This window comes from Vitis riparia, chromosome 12 (genome assembly GCF_004353265.1).
Source record: "Vitis riparia cultivar Riparia Gloire de Montpellier isolate 1030 chromosome 12, EGFV_Vit.rip_1.0, whole genome shotgun sequence".
Lineage (NCBI taxonomy): Eukaryota > Viridiplantae > Streptophyta > Magnoliopsida > Vitales > Vitaceae > Vitis > Vitis riparia.
The window spans coordinates 8,613,438-8,635,569 of NC_048442.1; the positions used below are offsets into that span (position 1 = coordinate 8,613,438).

Consider the following 22,132-nt stretch of genomic DNA (forward strand, 5'->3'; position numbering starts at 1 on the left):
AAAAAAGATACCATGACCTCTCCAGACACACACAGAGAGAAAGAGAGAGAGTACTTGTACCATGACCCAGTAGCTTAATTTATTTAAGGTAAGAGATGTGTGAAAAATATGAGAAAGTTAAACCACTCATTTAGTCCATATTAAAATATTATGACATTTTTATGCATATGTATTTTCCTCCACCATAAAGGCAATAGTTAGAAAAGTTCAAAAATAATACTAATTTTTTTAAGAATTAGAGAAAACTAATTATGCCAGTATCTAAAATTATGCAAGTTAACTTCTAAAAATTATTATCTATTAAAGAACATTAACTCACATAATGTTAAAATAAGCAACTTTATGCATAAAAATATCTCAATATGATATGTAAATTAATTCTAAACAAAGACATCTTCACATAAATTACACAAGTAAAAGAAAGAGATATAATTAGGGCAATATATTTTTATTACAAGAAAATCTTAGTAGATTTTCATCAAGCTTCCCATGTGATGTTAAAAGCTTCATTTTCAAGTTCCTATTTTTATAAGATGTTGATCATTTGTTGATTTTAAGCAATATTTGTTTCATTTAAAAAAAGAAAGGAAGACATAAATAAAAAATTAGTTTTGAATGAATCAAAGATTTTCCTCTAGGTTTTCATATCCTAAAACTGCTTTCATATCACACCCCATTTATGGACCATATCAAATAATACCCCTTGTGACAATGAGCTCATGATAAAATAAAAATTGGAAAGGGCATTTTATCACCCTCCATTTTAGCAAAGCAAAATGAAGAAAACAATAGGAGTGATGTAAATAAATTAAGGGCAATTGTTATGAAGTTTATATCTTGTTAATTTCATATGAATATTGCAAAAATGTTCATGTTAAGCTTGATTTGTGACATAGAAAAAAAGCAACATCCATTGAGAATTCCTTGGTGAAGTATAGAACTAATTGCATATATATAATATGAATTATTAATCCAATACTAAGCCTATGTTTGGCTCTTAGAAAATATTAAGGAAAATGGTTTTTTTTCATATTTGATTTCATTGTAGAAACTATGAAAAAAAAATTAAATATAATTAGAATTAATTATAAATTTATGCACTTTAAAATTATTTAATTTTTATAAAATAGAAAAAATTAACTTAAATGAATTTGAAATAACATATAAAAATAATTTATTAACTTTAAATCTATTTTTTTTCTATTTTCTTTTACTTTTTCTTTATTTCTACTTTTCATCTTTATTTTCTTTTCATTCCATTTTTAATTTTCAGCCAAGCAAGCAAAGCTTAGAGGCAAATAGAACCGGCGAACATGTTAAAGAACAGCCAAAGTACAACAATATCAATGACTAAAAATGAAAAAAAAAAAAAGAAGAAGAAAATATCAGACATATTTGTGACATGTGAAAATAAAATAGATCCATAGATTTCAAAGGAGAAAATAAAGACTGCCAAGATTTCAAGGATCTAAGAAAAAAGAGATAAGAGGATCCATTACAATGCTTTTTTATTACAATAACTACCATAAGACAAACATGTGTGCGGAATTTGGCAGGCAAACTACTCTCTGCGCTCATACTTTCTAGCCCAAACGTGCTTGGAGTTGATAGTAAATTTCGCTATGGAGCTCCCATTCAAAATACGATCAACAGTGGAGACAGATCGCAGAACCAATCGAGCAAACAATGGCTGTCTGTTTCTAGAGACCTCTTCCATATTCACACTGTCAACACAATCTCCAAACAGTCCTGTAAAAAGCTCCCTCACATCACTCTCACTAACTTTGTTACCTCTTGAGAAAGTCAAGAACATAGTTCTGTCATCCACCGGAGCCTCAGTAGTTGGGTTCCACCCATGTAAACCTCCTATGGGAAAGGAATAATCCAAAGATCGTAGCACAATGGTGACATTGCCAAACAACGGATGCGGGAAACCCGGGACAGCAACAGGTTGGTTCAGGAGGACCTGCGAGGCAGAAGGCAAAACCTGCACTAAAATGTCAGTAAAAGCCCAAGAACACACACTGTTCAGAAACTTTTTTATCCCACTTATTGCAGTGAACTTATTTTGGAAAAACATCTGCAGAGAAATCTCCATTTCCGTGGCTCTTGAAGAGAGAGGAAGATTGCCAGAGGGCAAACAAGGAGGAGGAGAATCAGAAGAAAGACACTTCAAACAGAGAACAGCTTCATTGGCTATGGCATTCACTATGGAGTCTGGGAGTATCAAGATTTTTGCCACGATATTGGGGTATCCTATTTCTTCTAGCCATAGCCACATGGCCATGACCAAGAGTGTTTCCGAAGGTTTTCTCAAACAATTCAGAATGAGTCTTGAAAATATTTGTCTGTCAACAGAATGGAAGGAGAGTAGCTCTCTCAGAGGAATCTTGAAAGCCATTTAGACAATGAGATAGAGAAAAGGAGATAGTACCGTGAAAAGAAAAACCAATCAACAATTAGACAAACCCAAAGAGTGACATTTGACAGGGGGAGAGGGAGAGGGGGAGGAGAAGAGAGAGGGAGAGGAGGGGGGAGATCAGGGAGGCGGAGAGATCAAGCAAAGCAGAAAGAACCTATAGCTGTGGTTGATGATAGTGCAATAGCCCATTATATATAGATAAGAGGGTGGAAAACCGCCTCAGACATTTAAAACATATAAATCCATTCTTAAATTTCTTTTTATTTTCAAAAATTTTCCACCCCTAATAAAGGTATATTCTAATACTTAACACCAAATAGAAAAAGTTCAAAAATAACCCCAATTTACTAAGTATTAAGAATATTAATTATACACATACTAGAAATACATAAGTTGACTCTTAAATAGTAACTTTTATATGAGGCCATTAATTAACAAAATGTGAAAACAAGAATAGTTTATTCACAAATTATCCCTTTTACCTCAATTTGGAGAGTCAATGAATAAGAGATAAGCATGGACTTAAATAAATGAGTACAAGTAAAAGCAAATGATACAAATATGATAACCTAAATTAAATGATGATAATCCACTGCTTTATCTCTTTCTCTCCGAGATATAAAAAAATATTTTTTACTTAGAGTTTGTTTGGAAGTGTTTTTAATCTTTCTAACACTTACAAATATTTATCATTCAAGTGTTATAAAAATGTTAAAAACATTTTTTAGAATCACTACCAAACGCACTCTTGTTGTAGGAACTGGCAGAGTTGTAGGAACTCTAGAACTTCATTCATGGGTTTCAAAGAAAATAAGATTGCCTTAAATTTTAGTCAAACCGCATGAAGCTTTTTCCATTAATCAAAATTACTTTTACAAGGATATGTACTTAAAAGATGTTGGCAAGTAATTGTTATGGGAAAAAGCCTTTCCATGTAAGAGTGAACATATAAATAGGTAAATAAGGTTGAAGATATGAAAAAATTAATCTGATACTAGTTCATATCATGAACCATCTTTCAAATACCATGATCAATAATCAAAAGACCCATCTTTTGAGAGCTAAATCATGGAAAATAAAAATTTTGAGAAGAGATCCAATTCCTATTACTTTTCTTACAACAAAGAAAAATGACAAGGATACTAGAATTACTATAAATAAAATAAGCTTAAGAGGAACAAATTTTGAAAATTATATTTTATTTCATTTAATTGATAAATGTTTATAGTAGATGGATTTGAAATAGAGAAGAAAAGTAGCATCCATGAAGTTTATTGTGAAGCATAGAGTTAATTACTAGTGTAAATATGGTATTAATGGCTTTTTCACTTGCAAAAAATGGCCAATATTGGATAACGACTAACGCCCAACTGCAAACAGTTAATGGCTAATGGTTAATCGCTATGGAAAAATTAGTTTTTAATAGCAAAAATTTAACTACCTTGGAGAGTGAAACATGTAACGATTAACGAAAAACAACTAATAGTTAGTGGTTAATGATTAACGACTATGAAAAATTAGTTTTGAATCCCATAGACCTATGTTGGGGAGTGAAACAAATAATGACAATATCCTAACAACTAACGATTAATGACTAAAGGCCAACAATTATAGAAACACTAGTTTTCAATTCCATAGAACTTCTGCAAGGAGCGAAATAGGTATAGCTAAAGGTTAATGATTAGTGGTTATGGAAAAACTACTTTTCAATCCCTCATAAAAATAATTGGGCGAGTGAAACAAATAATGACTATAAGCCAAAAGCTAAAGGACAATGGTAAGAGGCAAACGACTATCGAAAAAAGATTCTCAATCTCATATAACTACCTTGGAAAGTAAAACACATAACAACCAAAGGCCAACAAGTAATTATTCAAAGTTAGTGTTCAATTGCCAACTGCCATGAAAAAAATGGTTGCCAATCCAACTTCCAAAAGAAGTGAAAAAGAAACAACTAATGCTTAATAGCTAAAGGTTAGAAATTGATGGTCAATGGTTAATAGCTATGGAAAAGCTACTTTTCAATCTCACATAACTACTTTAAGGATTGAAACAATTAACAACTATAACCCAAAAGCTAAACGCTAATGATTGGAGGCAAACTATTATCGAAAAACCATTGCTAGTCCCATAGAATCGTGTTGGAAAGTGAAAATGGCTAAAAGCCAACAAGTAATTATTAACAGTTAATGTTTAACAACCAAAGGCTATGGAAAAATTGGTTGTCAATCCAACTTCCAAAAAGAGTGACAAAGGAAACAACTAAAGGGTAATAGCTAAAGGTTAGCAATTAATGGTTAATGGTTAATAGCTATGGAAAATCTACTTTTCAATCCCACATAACTACCTTGGGGAGTGAAACAAGTGACAACTATAACCCAAAAGCTAAAGACTAATGGTTAGAGGCAAACAACTATTGAAAAACCATTCTCAATCCTATAGAACTACCTTGGAAAATGAAACACATAACAACTAAAGGCGAACAAGTAATTATTAATAGTTAATGTTTAATGGTCAAAGACTATGGAAAGATTGGTTGTCAATCCAACTTCCAGAAGGAGTGAAAAAAGGTAGCAAGTAATGCTTAATAGCTAAAGGTTAGCAATTAATGGTTAATGGTTAATGATTAATAGCTATGGAAAATCTACTTTTCAATCCCATATAACTACCTTGGGGAATGAAACAAGTAACGGTCATAACCTAAAAGTTAAAGGCTAATGGTTGGAGGCAAACAACTATCGAAAAACCATTCTCAAACCTATGGAACTATCTTAAAGAGAGAAACACATAATGACTAAAGGCCAACACTTAATATTTAATAGTTAAAGGCTGTGGAAAAATTGGTTGTCAATCCTACAAAACTATATATTGGAGTGAATAGGTAAATCTAATAAAAATCTAATCTCCATTAATTTGTTAAATAATTAAAACTACGCCTACCTCTACCAAAATTTTAAAACATGAATATGGAAAAATTAAATGCCAAAAGTGCATCAAGTAATCACACAATGAAGATAAGATGCACATGGGAATCCTTTCGAGTATTGACTACTCTCTGATGGAACAATCATAGAGAAGAAGTTCAAGAAATTTTTAGTAAAGAATGAAAATGAAATACAAAGTTTTACTAGGATAATAAGACTCAATCCAAAACCTAGGGGACTTTGTCGCTTTTGCACTTTGGATCTTCAATCATTAATGATGATGTGAACTAATTTCACTCTTTAATAAGGCTAACCTTGCATGCAACCACTAGCCTTCTTGAACCACCTTTGAGAACTTACCCTCCAAATAAAGGACGAGTACATAAGGGATCGTATAGAGGTCATGATACATTTCAAAATAGTTACTTTAGAGTATCACCAAGAGAAGTAGAACAAAATCCCTAAAATGTGCACAACTTTTAATTTTGAATCTTATACAAGCTTCTTGAAGATGTAAAATGTTTCCAAACGAAAGCACACTTCAATATGTTATTGTGGCTTTGACTAGTTATAATAGAGAGATTAATTAGTTAAGGCATATGTTGTACCCTAATGAAAACATTTTTTAGTGCCATTTTTTATGTCATACTATCATAGGAAAGGTCACTCTAACATAAGTGTTATACTAGCAAATTTGTGAAGTTACATAGTGTAGTACCCTAAACCAATGTAAGGGGCACTTCTTCTTAAGTAATTATTCTATCATTTATGTTGGGTCCCTTAATTAGATCCTCTTAAGTAACTAATCTATCATTTATGTTAGATTTCCTTAATTAAGTCCCAAATTCATGAACTACTAGACTTAAGGGTTGCAAATTTTGGTTGACATATATGAAATTTTGTAGTATAACTATGGCAAGAAATCCTAAAAGGAACTAGGATTGTTTTAGGCCAAAGATTTGAGGTTCTTAAGAGGAAGAAAACTAAGTTATTATTTTTTTCCAATGATAAGATATTATAGAATATTAAACTACCTACCACATTAAATCAAAGGATTCCCAACATGAAAGTATAAATTTTTTTTAGAAGTATAAGTTTGATGAGCATTAAGTTGAATTTACAGAAGTGTTATTAATGAACTACATGCTAAATTTGGTACAAGTTCACAAACAACTTCACAAAAAGTTGATTATGGGTAGCATGTTACACGATGAATTTATTTTATTGCATGCTATTGATAGACAAAAATGTTGAATTTTGTAGCAGTGTTACTAGGAGAGTGTTTTTTTTTTCTTTTTTGGTGCATTGTCGAAATGATTACCATTTAGCATTGACTCGCACATTATGATACTCACTAAATAGGTATACTAGGGCATTATATTGCAATATTAGAATAGGTTACACCATAAAACTAGAATGCAATACTTAGAAAATAAAAATAAAAACCTTAGAATGAGAGTCATGCCTTGAAAATGATTATGTAATGAACCTAATGGAACCTTCGCTTATGTTGTGTTAAAGCTAAGACTAAGCAATGCATTTTGAGTCACCCTAGCTCTAATCTTTATACTTAGCAACATTATTGATTAAGGGAATTATAGTATATGCATGTATATTTTAATTGAATGTCTAAATTAATTGTTTACAAAAACATTTATGAAAATGATCAAATATACATACACATTTGCATGATTTATGAAATTTATGATGTTAGGATTGTCGTTGTATAATTATTTTTTCTTTGAAAGTTTATGAAATTAGAATAAATTATATGAAACTCTAGTTATTATGGCTTTAGTCAACTAGGAATAAGTTGTAAACTTTAACCGTCCTTGGTAAAGATTGTGATGATCTGGAAGCCCAACTACTGGAGCTTTTATGTACTAAACTATAGTATACCATAAATAATTTTTAGTTTCTCCCACCAGTTAAAGGAACACATGAAGCTAGTAACTTTTGTAAGTCTTACAATGCTTAGGCTACCTCTACAAACCAGAGATTTCTTTATAATTTACATATAAAAACAATTTCCAAAGGATAATATTTTGAATGCTTGAGAATTTATTTCTAAATTGGTCATATTTACACATGAATTACTATATGTTTAATTTCTTATAGCTTACTCACATGACATATCATTGTGTTTTATTTTTTTGAGTACATACACATTTGATCCATACATATACTATCCTTTCCTTAGGGAGCCTTCAAGCTCACTCATTTGTTGACTTTCATTTGGGTTGTGCAAAGAGTAATGGGATTTGATCACAAGATCAATGCTTGACTTATGGTTAAAACTTTTATGTTATTAATTTTATTATTAGATTGTGTACTCAGATTCTTAACTAGATCAAATTATTAGCATGTTAGACTTAGAGTTTAAATTATCTATTTTAATCTTCAAAATTCTTTGGAGTTCAATTTAAGCAATGGATGTCTTTATTTTTCATCTCTTATATAGTTAATTCCAAGGTTTTACAAACCAGACTAGTCTAACCAAGCGAACTACAAATCATTTATTTCTCTAGTTTGATTAGCTTAGCTGAATCATTTATGGCATGAACCAATATTGTACCATTCAAATTGATGGTTAAACCGTTGAACAAGATGAACCAATTGGTTCTCTAAGAACATTTGAAACCTTGTTTGACCGAAAATGGTAATGAGTTGTTGTATCGGAACAACTTACAACCCATTAGAACTACCCAAAACTTGATAGGCTTACTTTTGTTGTAACATAATTATACTACCCAAGCTTTTAAGAACTAAAATAAACCAACCAATCGAACTATTTGGAACATAGACTAACAGCCTCTTTGGCATAGTTAGTTGTTAGGATGGAGACCTTAAAAGCAAGACATGATGTAACAGATTTGGAACTCATTATTTATTAGATGATATTTCAATTTCACTTTTATCTATCATTATTCCTTGCATTGTACTTTATGAGCATTCTCACTGAGCATCTCTTACATTATACATGACTAAGGTGCATTAGAAGTTACATAGAATGACTTGTTTGCAGTCAGTTCATGGACTTAGGTAATCCATTAGAGGCTTACCTCTTAGTTGAAGAGATGGTTGGTCTTAGTCATCGAGATGGGTTTCCCATGGTGAGTGTATTAGTTTGTATAGTTACACATTAAACAGGACCTAAGTGAGTCATGACACAAGGTTATCAAGTAGTCATGGTCATACTAAGTTGTTTCATTGTATTGTCTATCAACCTTGAAAAAATATTGAGCATTGCTAAAGTTAGTGGTAGTTTTAACATACGAGTGAGATCGTAAGCTACTCATATATTTTGTATAGATTTGGTCACTATTGATAGAAGCCAATAACAATAGATATTAACAATAAAAACACCATGATATCTTATGGGATTGAGACAAAGTGTCTCATTGGGTGATTCTAAGATGGTATATTCATGAAAACTATGACCATAGTAGTTTCTTAAGTGGAACTTGACATAGGTTTTTTAAAAGCTAAGACATGTCTGTTGAACATACAATAGGAGGATTTGTAACTCAAGGATAGTAAAGGTAGTCTTGAAAGGATAATAGTTTTCAACATGTTAAACTATGAACACCAATTCATATGGAGACTTAGCACAATGGATAGTAGGTCATAGACTTAAGCACATAGTGTCTCATTATTATTTACATAGGGTATTAGAGTGCAACTGATTTTTTATAATGAGGTGTAGAATCAACTTCAGAATTGGATTCTAAGGGAACCAACACTATCCTATGAGTCCCAATGGTTCCCGCTCAAGCTTATACACCTTGTTAGAATGGGCTATGAGGGTTGGATTGGCTCTAGGTTCACTTTTATGTATAAGGGTGTTTTGGTAATTATGCAAGGTTGCACAGGGATAAGTGAACAAGGTCTCTAGACTAATTGATTAATTAATAGGCCCTACTAGGTTAATTAATTAATTAGGGTTCATTTTGGGTTGGATTAAGTAACCCCATCCTTAGTGGCTCAAATTACTTAAGCCTAATTAGAGAACCCTATAAACACCCCCTTAGAGGTTAGGACTCATATCACTTTGTCTTCTACTTTCATAGATAAAGAGAGTCATAACTTCCACCTTTCTTTCCTCCTCACTGGAAGTGTGCTAAGATCAAAGAAAAGCCATCGAGTCGAAGATTGTGGGTTTACGAAACTTCTAACAACTTCGAGGTCAACTTCAACACTTGGAATTTAAGGTTTGGAAACATCCAAACCTAAAGGTTGGATTTTTAACCCTAAAAATTAATTTATTTTTTTAAAAAAAAAATTGATTTTGTTTTCATTGCTTAGATCTAAGATGTCAACATTAGCTTAATTGAATCGCTATAGATTGGACTAGTGCTAAACCATTTGAGCCAAAAGTTAAACAATCAGATCGAACAGACCAACTAGTTCTCTAAGAACCAATCAAGCCTTTTTTGACTTAAAATGGTAATGAGCTACTATAACATTTGGCCTAATATACTTGTAGTGCACTAAAACACCAATTTGATAAGTTTACATTTTTTGTAAGGTATTTATACAACCTAAGGTTTTAAAAATTAAACAAGGTCGGCCAATCCTACTAGTCGGATCTTGGACCAATAAACTCTCAATCTAGTTGGCTTAATTGAACCATTTATGGGTAAAATCAATGTTGAACTATTCAAATCAATGGCTAAATAGTCAAACTAGATGGACAAGTCTGTTCTTTCAAATAAGTCAACCCATGTTCGACTTAAAACGGTAACAAGTTGTTGTAACGTTTGGCCCAATGTTACATATAGCCTGCTAAAACACTAACTTGATAGGCTTACATTTGTTGCAAGGTATTTATTCAACCCAAAGTTTTAAAAATCAAACTAGGTCGTCGGCCTCTCCAAACTAGTTGGCTTAGTTGAATCATTTATGGATTAGACCATTGTTGAACCATTTAAAGGGATGGTTAAATCATTAAACCAAACGAGGTCCATTTAGTTCTCTACGACTAGTACTCAAGCCTTGTTTTACCTAAAATGATAATGAAAATTGTAATAAGTTACTGCAATATTTAACTTAATACTACTTGTAACCCACCAAAACACCAACTTGATAGGCTTACAATTATTATGAGGTTTTTTATACAACCCAAAGTTTTAAAAATTGGATGAGACTAGCCGATCCATCTAGTTAGACTGTGGACCAACAACCTCTTTGGCCTAGTTGGCTTAGTTAAATCATTTATGGGTAGGACCAGTGTTGAAACATTCAAACCAATAGTTAAATTGTCAAACTGGATGGATTAGTTAGTTCTTTAAGAACAAGCCAAGTTACGTTTGACCTAAAATGTCAATGAGCTACTATAACATTTGGTCTAATACTACTTATAACCCACCAAAATATGAACTTGATAGGCTTATATTTGTTCAAAGAAATTTATACAACCTAAGGTTTTAAAAATCGAACTAGAGCACCATCGTCTCTAAACTAATTAGCTTAGTTGAATCATTTAAGGGTTGGACCATTATTGAACCATTTGAAATGATAGTAAACGATCGAACCAAATGAACCCCAACTTATTCTATAAGAACTAGTTAAGCCTTGTTTTATCTAAAATGATGATGAAAATGGTAAAGAATTGCTCCAACATTGGCCTACTACTTACAACCCACCAATTTTTATACTTGTAGGAATTGAGTTAGGCTTATATTTGTTCCAAGGTATTTATAAAACCCAAGGTTTTAAAAATCGAACCAGATTGTCAGCCTCTTTTGATAAGCTAGCTTAGTTGAATTATCATGGGTTGGACCACTATTGTACCATTTGAAGTGACACTTAAACCATCAAATTGAATAGGGTCCATCTAGTTCTTTTAAAACTAGTCAACCTTGTTTCACCCAAAATGGTAATGAAAATGAAAATGAGTTGCTACAACATTAGCCTATTGCTTAGAGCCCACTAATTTTCCTATTTGGTTCTCTAAAAATAGGTCAAGCCTTGTTTTACCCAAAATCGTAATGAAAATGATAATGAGATTAGCCTACAATTTTCAAACTAGGATGAATCAATCTTGGATCTCCATGTTATTAAAAGGATAGTTCGACCACTAAGATATGAAGGACTATGATATAGGAATATTGATTTTGTTTTTCAAATTTTCATTATTTAACTCTTAAATAAACATAAATATTTATCTTCATACTGGATTTTATAATGATTATATAATGATAACAGTGAAAATAATATAAATTAAATAATATAATAATTTTTAAAATTATTAAATAATAAGATGTATAAAACTTTTGACATATAGATAAAAATAAATATTATAATTTTTCTTTCATCTTAAATATATCTTTACACTTATTTAATAAAATTAAAAATATTAATATATTTATATTCATCTTTATCATCTAACTTGACAATATCAAATATAAAAAATGAAATATTACTAATTTTTTATTATACCTATTAATTTCTTATAATTATTTTTAATTTATATAATATATAAATTATATATTTATGATCTTATTGATTCAACCATTGATCCAATCATTAAACTGTGAACTAGTAATTTTTTCAATTCATCAATGGTCAACTTGATTATAAAAACAATGGTTAATTCTAAGAGGTGCTAGGGTTACTAGAATTTTACTATATTTTGATGGAAAACTATGACACCCTTATTCTCAACTACTTCTAGGTTTGGGGGAATCACAAAGTAGTATGGGAGCATAGTTTTGATCATGTAGAATCCTTTCCTACAACAAGAGTTAGGCTAGATGTGAGATGAATAGTTAACCACTGTTTTATTTGTGTTTTTCTTTTTCAACTTAGTATTTAATTCTAATTAATCCACTAATTATCTATTTATCAAGTGGTGTCTTATGTTTTATCAAAACAATATGGCACCATAAAGGCCCAAGCAACAAGAACCAAGCTCGAAATGTCATGATTTATTGACGATATTTCATCAATATTTCATGAATCGGCCCATGTCAACACGATAGCTATTTTTCGATTATTTTTTAAAAATATTATTGATATTTTGGTATTTATCATATTGTCAGTCAATCAGCCGCTTCTCTTGCCTGGTTAACTCAGTCAAACCTTAAAAATTGATTCACTTTGTAGAAAAGGGTATTCAAACCCAAGACATCACCTTTAACCTGGGCAACTATTGGGGCAAATCTATCCTCAAATATAATATATATATATAGACACACACACTAAAGTCCATCCTAATACAAAATATTTAAAAAATATTTTAATAAATAAATCAATATTAATTATTTTATTTAATTGATTGCCAAAAATATATAAACTATCATTATAAATTTCTTAAAAAATCTTTCTTTTATATCATTTATATGATAATTAAATATTAAAAAATATAAACATTAAAAAATTCAAACATATACCATCATTTATTTTATATCATTGAATACATTTTAATTAAATAGATCATAGTTTTAATATTAAATATATTTTCAAGTTGGACATGTTATTATCAAATGTTATAATATTGTTGTCAATGTTGTAAAACAAGGACAAATATAATGCAAATCAAAGTAGTAGAGATAAATATATCTTTCTTTGATATATAATATGGAAGAAGGAATCAAGGAAGAGAATTGAGAAAGTGAAAGAAAGAGAGAGAGAGAGAGAGAATGAAAGGAAGAATTTTCTTTCTTTTCTCGGGATGCTTTTACATGGAGGGGTAAGAAGCCTTTTATAGGCTTCATAATATGAACTCCCATTACTCATCTTAAAGATGAGTAAATGGAGTTCATAATGGCCATCAATGTGGTCATTCATTACTTTTCATTTACAACACTCCCCCTTGGATGACCACCATATTAAAAGAATATGCCTCATTAAAACCTTGCTAGTAAAAAAACCCTATAGGAAAAACCTAGCGAAGGAAAAAGAGTACAATATTCTTTTCTTGGTATATTAGGACTGCCTCGTTAAAAACCTTGCCAGTAAAACTCAGTAGGACAAAACCTGGACAAAGGAAAAAAGAGTACAGTACACTAACACCCTTTTACAAGCATACTCCCCCTCATGTTGATATCCTTGAGTTGACGCATTCCAATCCTGTGTATTAACTTCTTGAATGTTGAGGTTGACAATGATTTTGTGAATAAATCTGCTAGATTATCACTTGAGCGTATTTGTAGCACATCAATTTCACCACTCTTCTAGAGTTCATGTGTATAAAAGAATTTTGGTGAAATGTGTTTAGTTTTATCTCCTTTAATATAACCCCCTGTTATTTGTGCAATGCATGCAGTATTATCTTCAAATAATATTGTCGGGTCACCTTTGATAGAGGAGAGTCCACATGATTCTCGAATATACTGGATCATAGATCTTAGTCATATACATTCATGACTTGCTTCATGAATTGCCAGTATTTCTGAATGATTTGATGATGTGGCTACCATTGTTTATTTGACAGATCTCCATGAAATAGCAGTACCATTGCAATTAAACACATACCCTGTTTGTGACCTGCCTTTATGTGGATCTGAAAGATATTCTGCATCTGCATATCCAAGCGATTGTTGCTTTGATTCCCTTGAGTAAAATAAACCCATATCAGTAGTTCCGCGAAGATAACGCAATATATGTTTGATACCATTCCAATGTCTTCGAGTTGGAGCGGAACTGTATCTTGCTAATAAATTGACAGAAAAAGTAATGTCTGGACGTGTTCAATTGGCAAGATACATAAGTGCACCAATAGCACTAAGATATGGTACTTCAGGACCAAGTAACTCTTCATCATTTTCGCAAGGACGAAATGGGTCCCTTCTCACATCAAGTGATCGGACAATCATTGGAGAACTTAAAGGATGCGCTTTATCCATATAAAAACGCTTCAAAACTTTCTTAATGTATGTTGATTGATGTACTAAAACTCCATTTGGAAAATGCTCGATCTGCAGGCCGAGACAAAATTTTGTTTTTCCAAGATCTTTCATCTCAAATTCCTTTTTCAAGTAATTTGTTGTTCTTTTGAGCTCTTCAGGAGTTCCAACAAGATTTAAGTCATCAACATACATTGCAATAATTGCAAATCCGGTTTCTGATTTCTTAATGAAGATGCATGGGCATATAGGGTTATTCACATACCCTTCTTTTAGCAAGTATTCGCTAAGGCGATTGTACCACATGCGTCCAGATTGCTTTAATCCATACAAGGATCATTGTAACTTGATTGAGTACATGCTACGAGGCTTTGTATTATTTGCATCAGGCAATTTAAATCCTTCGGGGATTTTCATGTATATATCATTATCCATGGATCCGTATAAATATGTTGTAATAACATCCATGAGACGCATATCCAGTCCTTCTGAGACTGCCAAACTAATTAAGAAACGAAATGTGATTGCGTCCATGACTGGAGAATACGTTTCCTCGTAGTCAATACCAGGTCTCTACGAGAAACCTTGTGCTACTAATCACACTTTATATCTTATGATCTCATTATTCTTATTGCACTTTCGTACAAATATCCATTTGTACCCAACAGGCTTTACATCTTCAGGTGTTTGGACTACAGGTCCAAAAACTTCTCGTTTTGTTAATGAGTTTAACTTTGCCTGTATAGCTTCTTTCCATTTTAGCCAATCATTTCTATGTCGACATTCTTCCACATTTCGTGGTTCGAGATCTTCATCATTTCTTATGATATCAGAGGCCACTTGGAAAGTAAAAATATTACTTTAACAATATTATTTCGATCCCATTTTTCTCCCGTTTGTACATAACTTACTGAGATCTCACAATTTTCAGGTACCTGTGCCTCTTCAGGGGCTTCTCGTTCAATATGTGGATCTTCAGGGGTTTCTTGTTCGATATGTGCCTTTTCGGGGGCTTCTTGTTCAATTTGTGCCTCTTCATGGGCTTTCTGCATTATTTGTGCCTCTTCTAGGGCTATAGATTTATCAATTTTAAACTGATCAGTCATTTTGATGGTCTCTTTTAGAGTGCCAAGTTTTTCTTGGGTTCTCCTCTTCCGGGGAGTTACATCCTTTGAGCCGACAGGTCTACCACGCTTCAGGCGTATCTTAGATTCATTTGTTAACTGTCCTACAGGGACATCAATCCGTGCTGGAGTATTTGCAGCCGGGATATGTGACTTTGTCACTTTCTTGGTATCAATGAATGCATCTGGTAATTGATTTGCAAGATTTTGCAAATGAATGATCCTTTAAACTTCTAGTTCACATTGATTTGTACGAAGATCAAGATGGGTCATAGTAGATGTTTTCCAACTAATTTCTCGTCGTTCTTCAGGAATCGACTTTTCTCCCCCTAATGACGGGAAAACACTCTCATTAAAATGACAATCCGCAAAGCGGGCTGTAAAAACATCGCATGTCAAAGGTTCAAGATATCTTATGATAGATGGAGAATCAAAACCTACATAAATCCCAAGTCTTCGTTGGGGACCCATTTTAGTGCGTTGTGTAGGTGCAATTGGTACATATACTGCACAACCAAAGATTCGTAAGTGAGAGATATTTGGTTGTTTTCCAAACACAAGTTGTGAAGGAGAGTATTCATGGTAAGTTGTAGGTCGAATACCGACTAAAGCTGCAGCATGCATAATAGCATGACCCCAGGCGGAAGTAGGTAATTTGGTTTTCATTAGTAATGGTCGAGCTATTAACTAGAGACGATTGATGAAGGATTCTGCTAAACCATTTTGGGTATGAGTATGAGCAACAGGATGCTCAATATTTATCCCTACTGACATGCAATAGTCAATGAATGTTTGAGAAGTAAATTCACCAGCATTATCAAAACGTATTGTCTTAATTAGATAATCTGGAAATTGTGCTCGTAATCTGATTATTTGTGCAAGGAGTCTAGCAAAGGCAACGTTACATGTAGAAAGGAGACAAACATGTGACCATCTAGTAGAAGCATCTATTAAGATCATAAAATAACGGAATGGTCCACATGGTGGATGGATAGGCCCACATATGTCCCCATGTATTCTTTCTAAAAAGATTGGTGACTCAGATATGACTTTAGTAAAAGATGGTCTGATTATCAATTTACCTTGTGAGCAGGCAGCACATGAGTATTCATTGGGCGAAAGAATCTTCTGGTTCTTTAGTGGATGCCCATGTGAGTGTTCAATTATTCGACGCATCATTGAAGACCCTGGGTGACCTAGTCTGTCATGCCAAAGGACAAAAACTTTTGGGTCGTTGAACTTCTGGTTCACGACAACATATGATTCAATAGGCTTTATAGTTGTATGATACAACCCAGAGGAGAAAGCCGGGAGTTTTTCCATTATAAGCTTCTGGCCAGATAAATGGAAGTAATGTAAAGATATTCTACATTATCTTCATTCATAGTTTCAATATGATATCCATTTCTGCGGATATCTTTAAAACTGAGTAAATTTCTTCTGGATTTGCTAGAATATAACGCATCATTTATATGGAATCTAGTTCCATTTGGCAACGTTATGTTTGCTCTTCCAGAGCCTTCAACTAAGTTTGTAGTACCAGATATGGTACTTACATTAGCTTTTATTAATGTCAATTCGAGGAAATATCTTTTATCTCGAAGAATTGTGTGCGTGGTCGCACAGTCTGCGAGACATACATCATCCTCATTCATCTTGAGACCAAATAACACATGGATTTCAGATATAACAAAAAAACAGGGCATAATGTAAATAACAAAGTAAATCAGATGTAAATATAAGACATAATAATATATTATTTTATATATAAAGTAACATCAATCAATGTTAATTTTTTCATCATTTATCAAATGGTCTGTTTTTTCATTGGGACCTCCAAAGAAATCAATGTCATAGTAGGTTAGGTCCAATCCATCACCATCGGTAAAGTTCATCTCTATCTCTTTTCCTTTAGCTTTTATTGATGCTTGGTAAAGGTCGACCAAATGTTTGGGCATACGACAGGTACGCGACCAATGCCCCTTCATACCACATCTATAATAATTATTCTCATGGTTTTTAGGAGGTTTATCTTGTAAACGCTTCCCATTTTCTTGTATTGTCTCAGTATTGTTCCACTTCTGGTGGTGCAATGAGACTTTCATTTTCTGAGAATTATTACTATAAGAACCATGGTATCGGGGATTTCTTCCACGACCACGACCACGTCCTCGTCCTCGTCCACGTCCACGAGTTTGGGACAATATTGCATTCACTTCAGGGAATGGTTCAGATCCAGTTGGACGAGACTGGTGATTTCTCATCAAAAGCTCATTATTTTGTTCAGCAACAAGAAGACATGATATTAATTCAGAATATTTTGTAAACCTACGTTCTCGATATTGCTGCTGTAGGAGCACATTCGAGGCATGAAACGTAGTAAAAGTTTTGTCTAACATGTCTTCCTCTGTGATTTTTTCTCCACATAGCTTTAATTGAGAGCTGATTTTGAAAAGTGCAGAGTTGTATTCACTAACAGTTTTAAAATCTTGCAACCTTAGGTGCATCCAATCATATCGAGCTTTTGGGAGAATCACAGTTTTCTGGTGGTCATATCTTTCCTTCAAATTACTCCATAGAGTAAAAGGGTCCTTTACCGTAAGATACTCATTTTTTAAACCTTCATGGAGGTGATGGCGAAGGAAAATCAATGCTTTTGCGCGATCCTGCAGGGATGCTTGATTTCCTTGTTTGATCGTAGCTCCAAGGTTCATTGCATCAAGATGTAATTCAGCATCAAGGATCCAAGATAGATAGTTCTTTCCCGAAATGTCAAGTGCCACAAATTCGAGTTTTGTGATATTCGACATTGTCAAATAACTTCATATATATGACAAAACAATATTATTAAAATCAGTTATAATAACTTGATAGCATTGGTATAATTTTGATTATAAACAAAATCAAATAATTTGTTTATAACTTTTAACAATATGTAACAAAACAAATCAACAATAATATAATTATGTAAAATTTTATTCTATATAAATAACTTCAAGTTTAAGATACGAGAATTACCTTCAGAGCAATTCATGCTGATAACGTGTTGTAAAACAAGAACAAATATAATGCAAATCAAAGTAGTAGAGATAAATATATCTTTCTTTGATATATAATATGGAAGAAGGAATCAAGGAAGAGAATTGAGAAAGTGAAAGAAAGAGAGAGAGAGAGAGAGAGAATGAAAGGAAGAATTTTCTTTCTTTTCTCGGGATGCTTTTACATGGAGGGGTAAGAAGCCTTTTATAGGCTTCATAATATAAACTCCCATTACTCATCTTAAAGATGAGTAAATGGAGTTCATAATGGCCATCAATGTGGTCATTCATTACTTTTCATTTACAACAGTCAAATAAAATTTAATGTAGCTTAATAATGAATGTACACTCACAAAATTCCTATTTCATATTGAAACACGCAAGATATTATTGTTGAATATGATAAATTATATTATACATATATTAATTTCTTCAACGAAACAAATTCAAAATGTTTATTATTATTTTTTCTATCATTTCTTAGATTTTTTCCAACATTTTCATGAGTGTTGATCAATTTTCGTCTTACTAATATTTTGTGTCAAAATATCCATCGATATTTCACGATATATCCCGATATATTCATGATAAAATCACCGTCAAAACCGATATTTTCATCCTCGGTTAAGACTTTGACTTAGAGCCAATCATCATCCTCCTCATGCCCAACCTTTAAGTAGTTCAAAAAGTTGGATCTTCCTTTTTCAAAGAAGAATCCTCTCTAGATTTTGTTAGGGCATGGATTATGCAAACTGAAAAATACTTTGATGTTATGAATTGTTCAAAACTCAAAAATTAGCCTTTGCTGATTTCATGTTAAAGAGTAGGACAATGTGGAAGATAGTAAAGAGACTTCATACTAAACAAAGTCTTATAACTTGGAATAAACTTAAAAGAACTACATTTGACAACAATTTCTTTCCTTAGTGTCAAACAATGGAAAGAGATGGAATCCTATAAATAACTCAAGAAGACGTGATAGTGGTTTGCTAATGTAGAGCCCCCATTATGTCCTTAGTAACACAAATCACATTTGTTCATACATATTGTGTTAGATCTCTAGTTTAGTGACATTATTTTGCTGGTTATTTTTCATATTTTTAGTCAATTTTGAAGTCCATATATACATCATGAGAGAAGTTGGAAAAAAATGGATGCAAATGGATCCTAATTCAAAACAAAATTTCCTTGACTTATTCAAAAGAAACAGAAATTCAAAACAACATATAAGACAACCAGGCTACCCCTCGAAGTGTCCACCAGTACGCGAAATTAAAGGGATCCACTTCCAGAATTATCTAGCATTTCTTGGGTTGTATCATCTCTCCTTTCCTTCCAAGGGCACCCTTGTCCTCAAGGGTGAGGTCTGGAAACCGGTTCTTCAATAGCTTTCTTTCTTCCCATTTAGCTTCCATAGGAGATAATCCTTGCCAATGGATCAAAACTTTTTCTCTTTTTTTCCTTACTCTCCTATCTAGAATTGCCTGTGGTATTGGAAACTTTGCCATTTTCTTCCATATTCGCATCAGGTAGAGTAGCTTGAATCGCTTTGCCTTCCCCAATATGCTTCTTAAGAAGGGATACATGGAACACTAGATGAACCCAAGCATGAGTCGGTAAATTAAACCTATAATCAACCCTGCCCACTTTCTGCACTATCTAAAATGGGTCATAATACCTTGCCTACAGCTTGAAATTTCTTCTTGTAGAGATGGACAATTGTCTATAAGGTTGCAACTTAAAATGCACCCATTCCCCAACATTGAATTCCCTTTCCTTGTGCTTTGAATCATACACCTACTTCATTCTAGCTTGGCTCTGAATATTTTCTTTCACTTCCTTAAGGACTTGATCACGTAATTAACTCTTATTCCACTGCAATTACACTTGGAAGTACCCGGAATGTAAGATATAAAGACTTGGTGGGCTTATTCCATAAACCACCTCAAAGGCGGTTTTTTTCAGAGTGGAGTGCCAGCTGGTATTGTAGCAATATTCAGCCCAAGGAAGCCATTTCACCCATTCCTTTGGTCTTGAACTCATAAAACACCTTAGATACATCTCCAAGGTTTGGTTCACCACTTTAGTTTACCCATCTGTTTGGGGATGATAGCTATATCTGAAGTTGAAAGTTGTCCCTTGAAGATTGAACAGTTCTTTCCAGAAGGCACTAGTGAATGTTGTGTCTCTATTGCAAACAATGGATTATGGTACTCCATGCAATCTAAAAATGCTATCAAAAAATATTATAGCAACTCCAATAGTAGTATAAGGACGAGAAATGGTAATGTGCATATTTTGATAGTCTATTTACCACTACAAAAACAATAGTTTTAGCATTGGATAAAGTAGACTATCAATAAAATCCATGGATATATCTTCCCAAACTTGTGCTAGTACAAAGAGAGGTTAAAACTCCCGGTAGGAGAGATTTGTTTTGTTTTATGCCTCTAACAAATGTCATAGCTGCAAATAAATTTTTTTATCTGATTTCTCATTCTTAGCTAGTAGAAATTGACCTCAATCCTTTGCAAAGTCTTCACATACCCTTCCTTCATGAGTGCTCTCGTTCTTTTGTCAGATATATCTGCCCTTTATAGAAAATTACCCCGTTCTGAAAACTCCATGGATCGATCGCTTCATCATCATAAATTCATTAACTTAGTGCTTTAAGTGAAGAATTTGATTCTATCTCTTCTTTGATAGTATCAATCCAATATGGAATGGGCTGAGTAAATGCATTCAAGTTCCCCTGAATTTCTTCCTCACCTTGTCTTCGTGATAATGCATCAGCTACCATATTCTCATGCCCTTTCCTATATTCAACCACAAAATCAAATCCCATCAGTTTATAGAGCCATCGTTGTTGCGCCGTTGTGGTAATCCTTTGAGACCGTAAGTGTTAAAGGCTTTGATAGTCAGTTCGCACTACAAATTGTCTTCTGAGCAAGTACGGTCTCCACTTTTGAACTGCTAAAACCAATGCTAGGATTTATTTTTCATAAGTTGACTAATAAAAATGTTTTCCTTGAAGAGCACAACTAAAAAAAGCAATGGGTCTTTCCTGCAAAAGAACTGCACCTATGCTAAAACTAGAAGCATCACATTCAACCACAAAGATTCTATTCAAATTTGGTAAAACCAATACCGATGTGTGAGTCATAGCTAATTTGAGCTTTTGGAAGGCTTCCTCTACTTGCCCACTCCATTCAAAGGAATCTTTCTTTAACATGTTGGTGAGAGGCGCTGCAATCCTCCCATAATTTGGGATGAATTTCCTGTAATATCCAGTTGGTTCTAAAAAATCTCGCACTGCCTTCGAAGTATGTGGTTTAAGCCAACTCAGCATAACTTCAATCTTGGATGGATCCACATCCACTCCTTACTTTGAGATTGACATGACCTAAGTATTTGATCTTTGTTTGACCAGATTCTCATTTTTCTAACTTCACATGCAACTGATGATTTTTTTAGCATAGAAAAGACAATTTTCAAGTGTTCTAAGAGCTCAACTCAACTTTTGGTATAAACTAAAATATCATCAAAGAACACCAGGATGAACTTTCTCAAAAAAAAAAATTAAATACCACAATCATGAGAGATTGGAATGTGGAGGGTACATTGGTGAGACCAAATGGCATTACTAGAAATTCATAATGGCCTTGATGAGTTCTAAGGGCAATCTTTTCCACATCCAATGGATACATCCTCACTTGATGATACCCTGAGTGTAGATCTACATAGGAAAAATATTGTGCATCAGCTAGCTCATCAA

At 32.9% G+C, this 22,132-nt stretch overlaps 1 protein-coding gene across 1 annotated transcript; it reads right to left on the minus strand.

The window, feature by feature from the left end:
- Nucleotides 1–1,561: 1,561 nt before the first annotated feature.
- On the minus strand, nucleotides 1,562–2,359 carry LOC117926445. Its single transcript, XM_034845541.1, has one exon. It carries the CDS (start codon nucleotides 2,285–2,287, stop codon nucleotides 1,562–1,564), a length of 726 nt encoding a protein of 241 aa, XP_034701432.1. The 5' UTR covers nucleotides 2,288–2,359.
- Nucleotides 2,360–22,132: the final 19,773 nt, after the last annotated feature.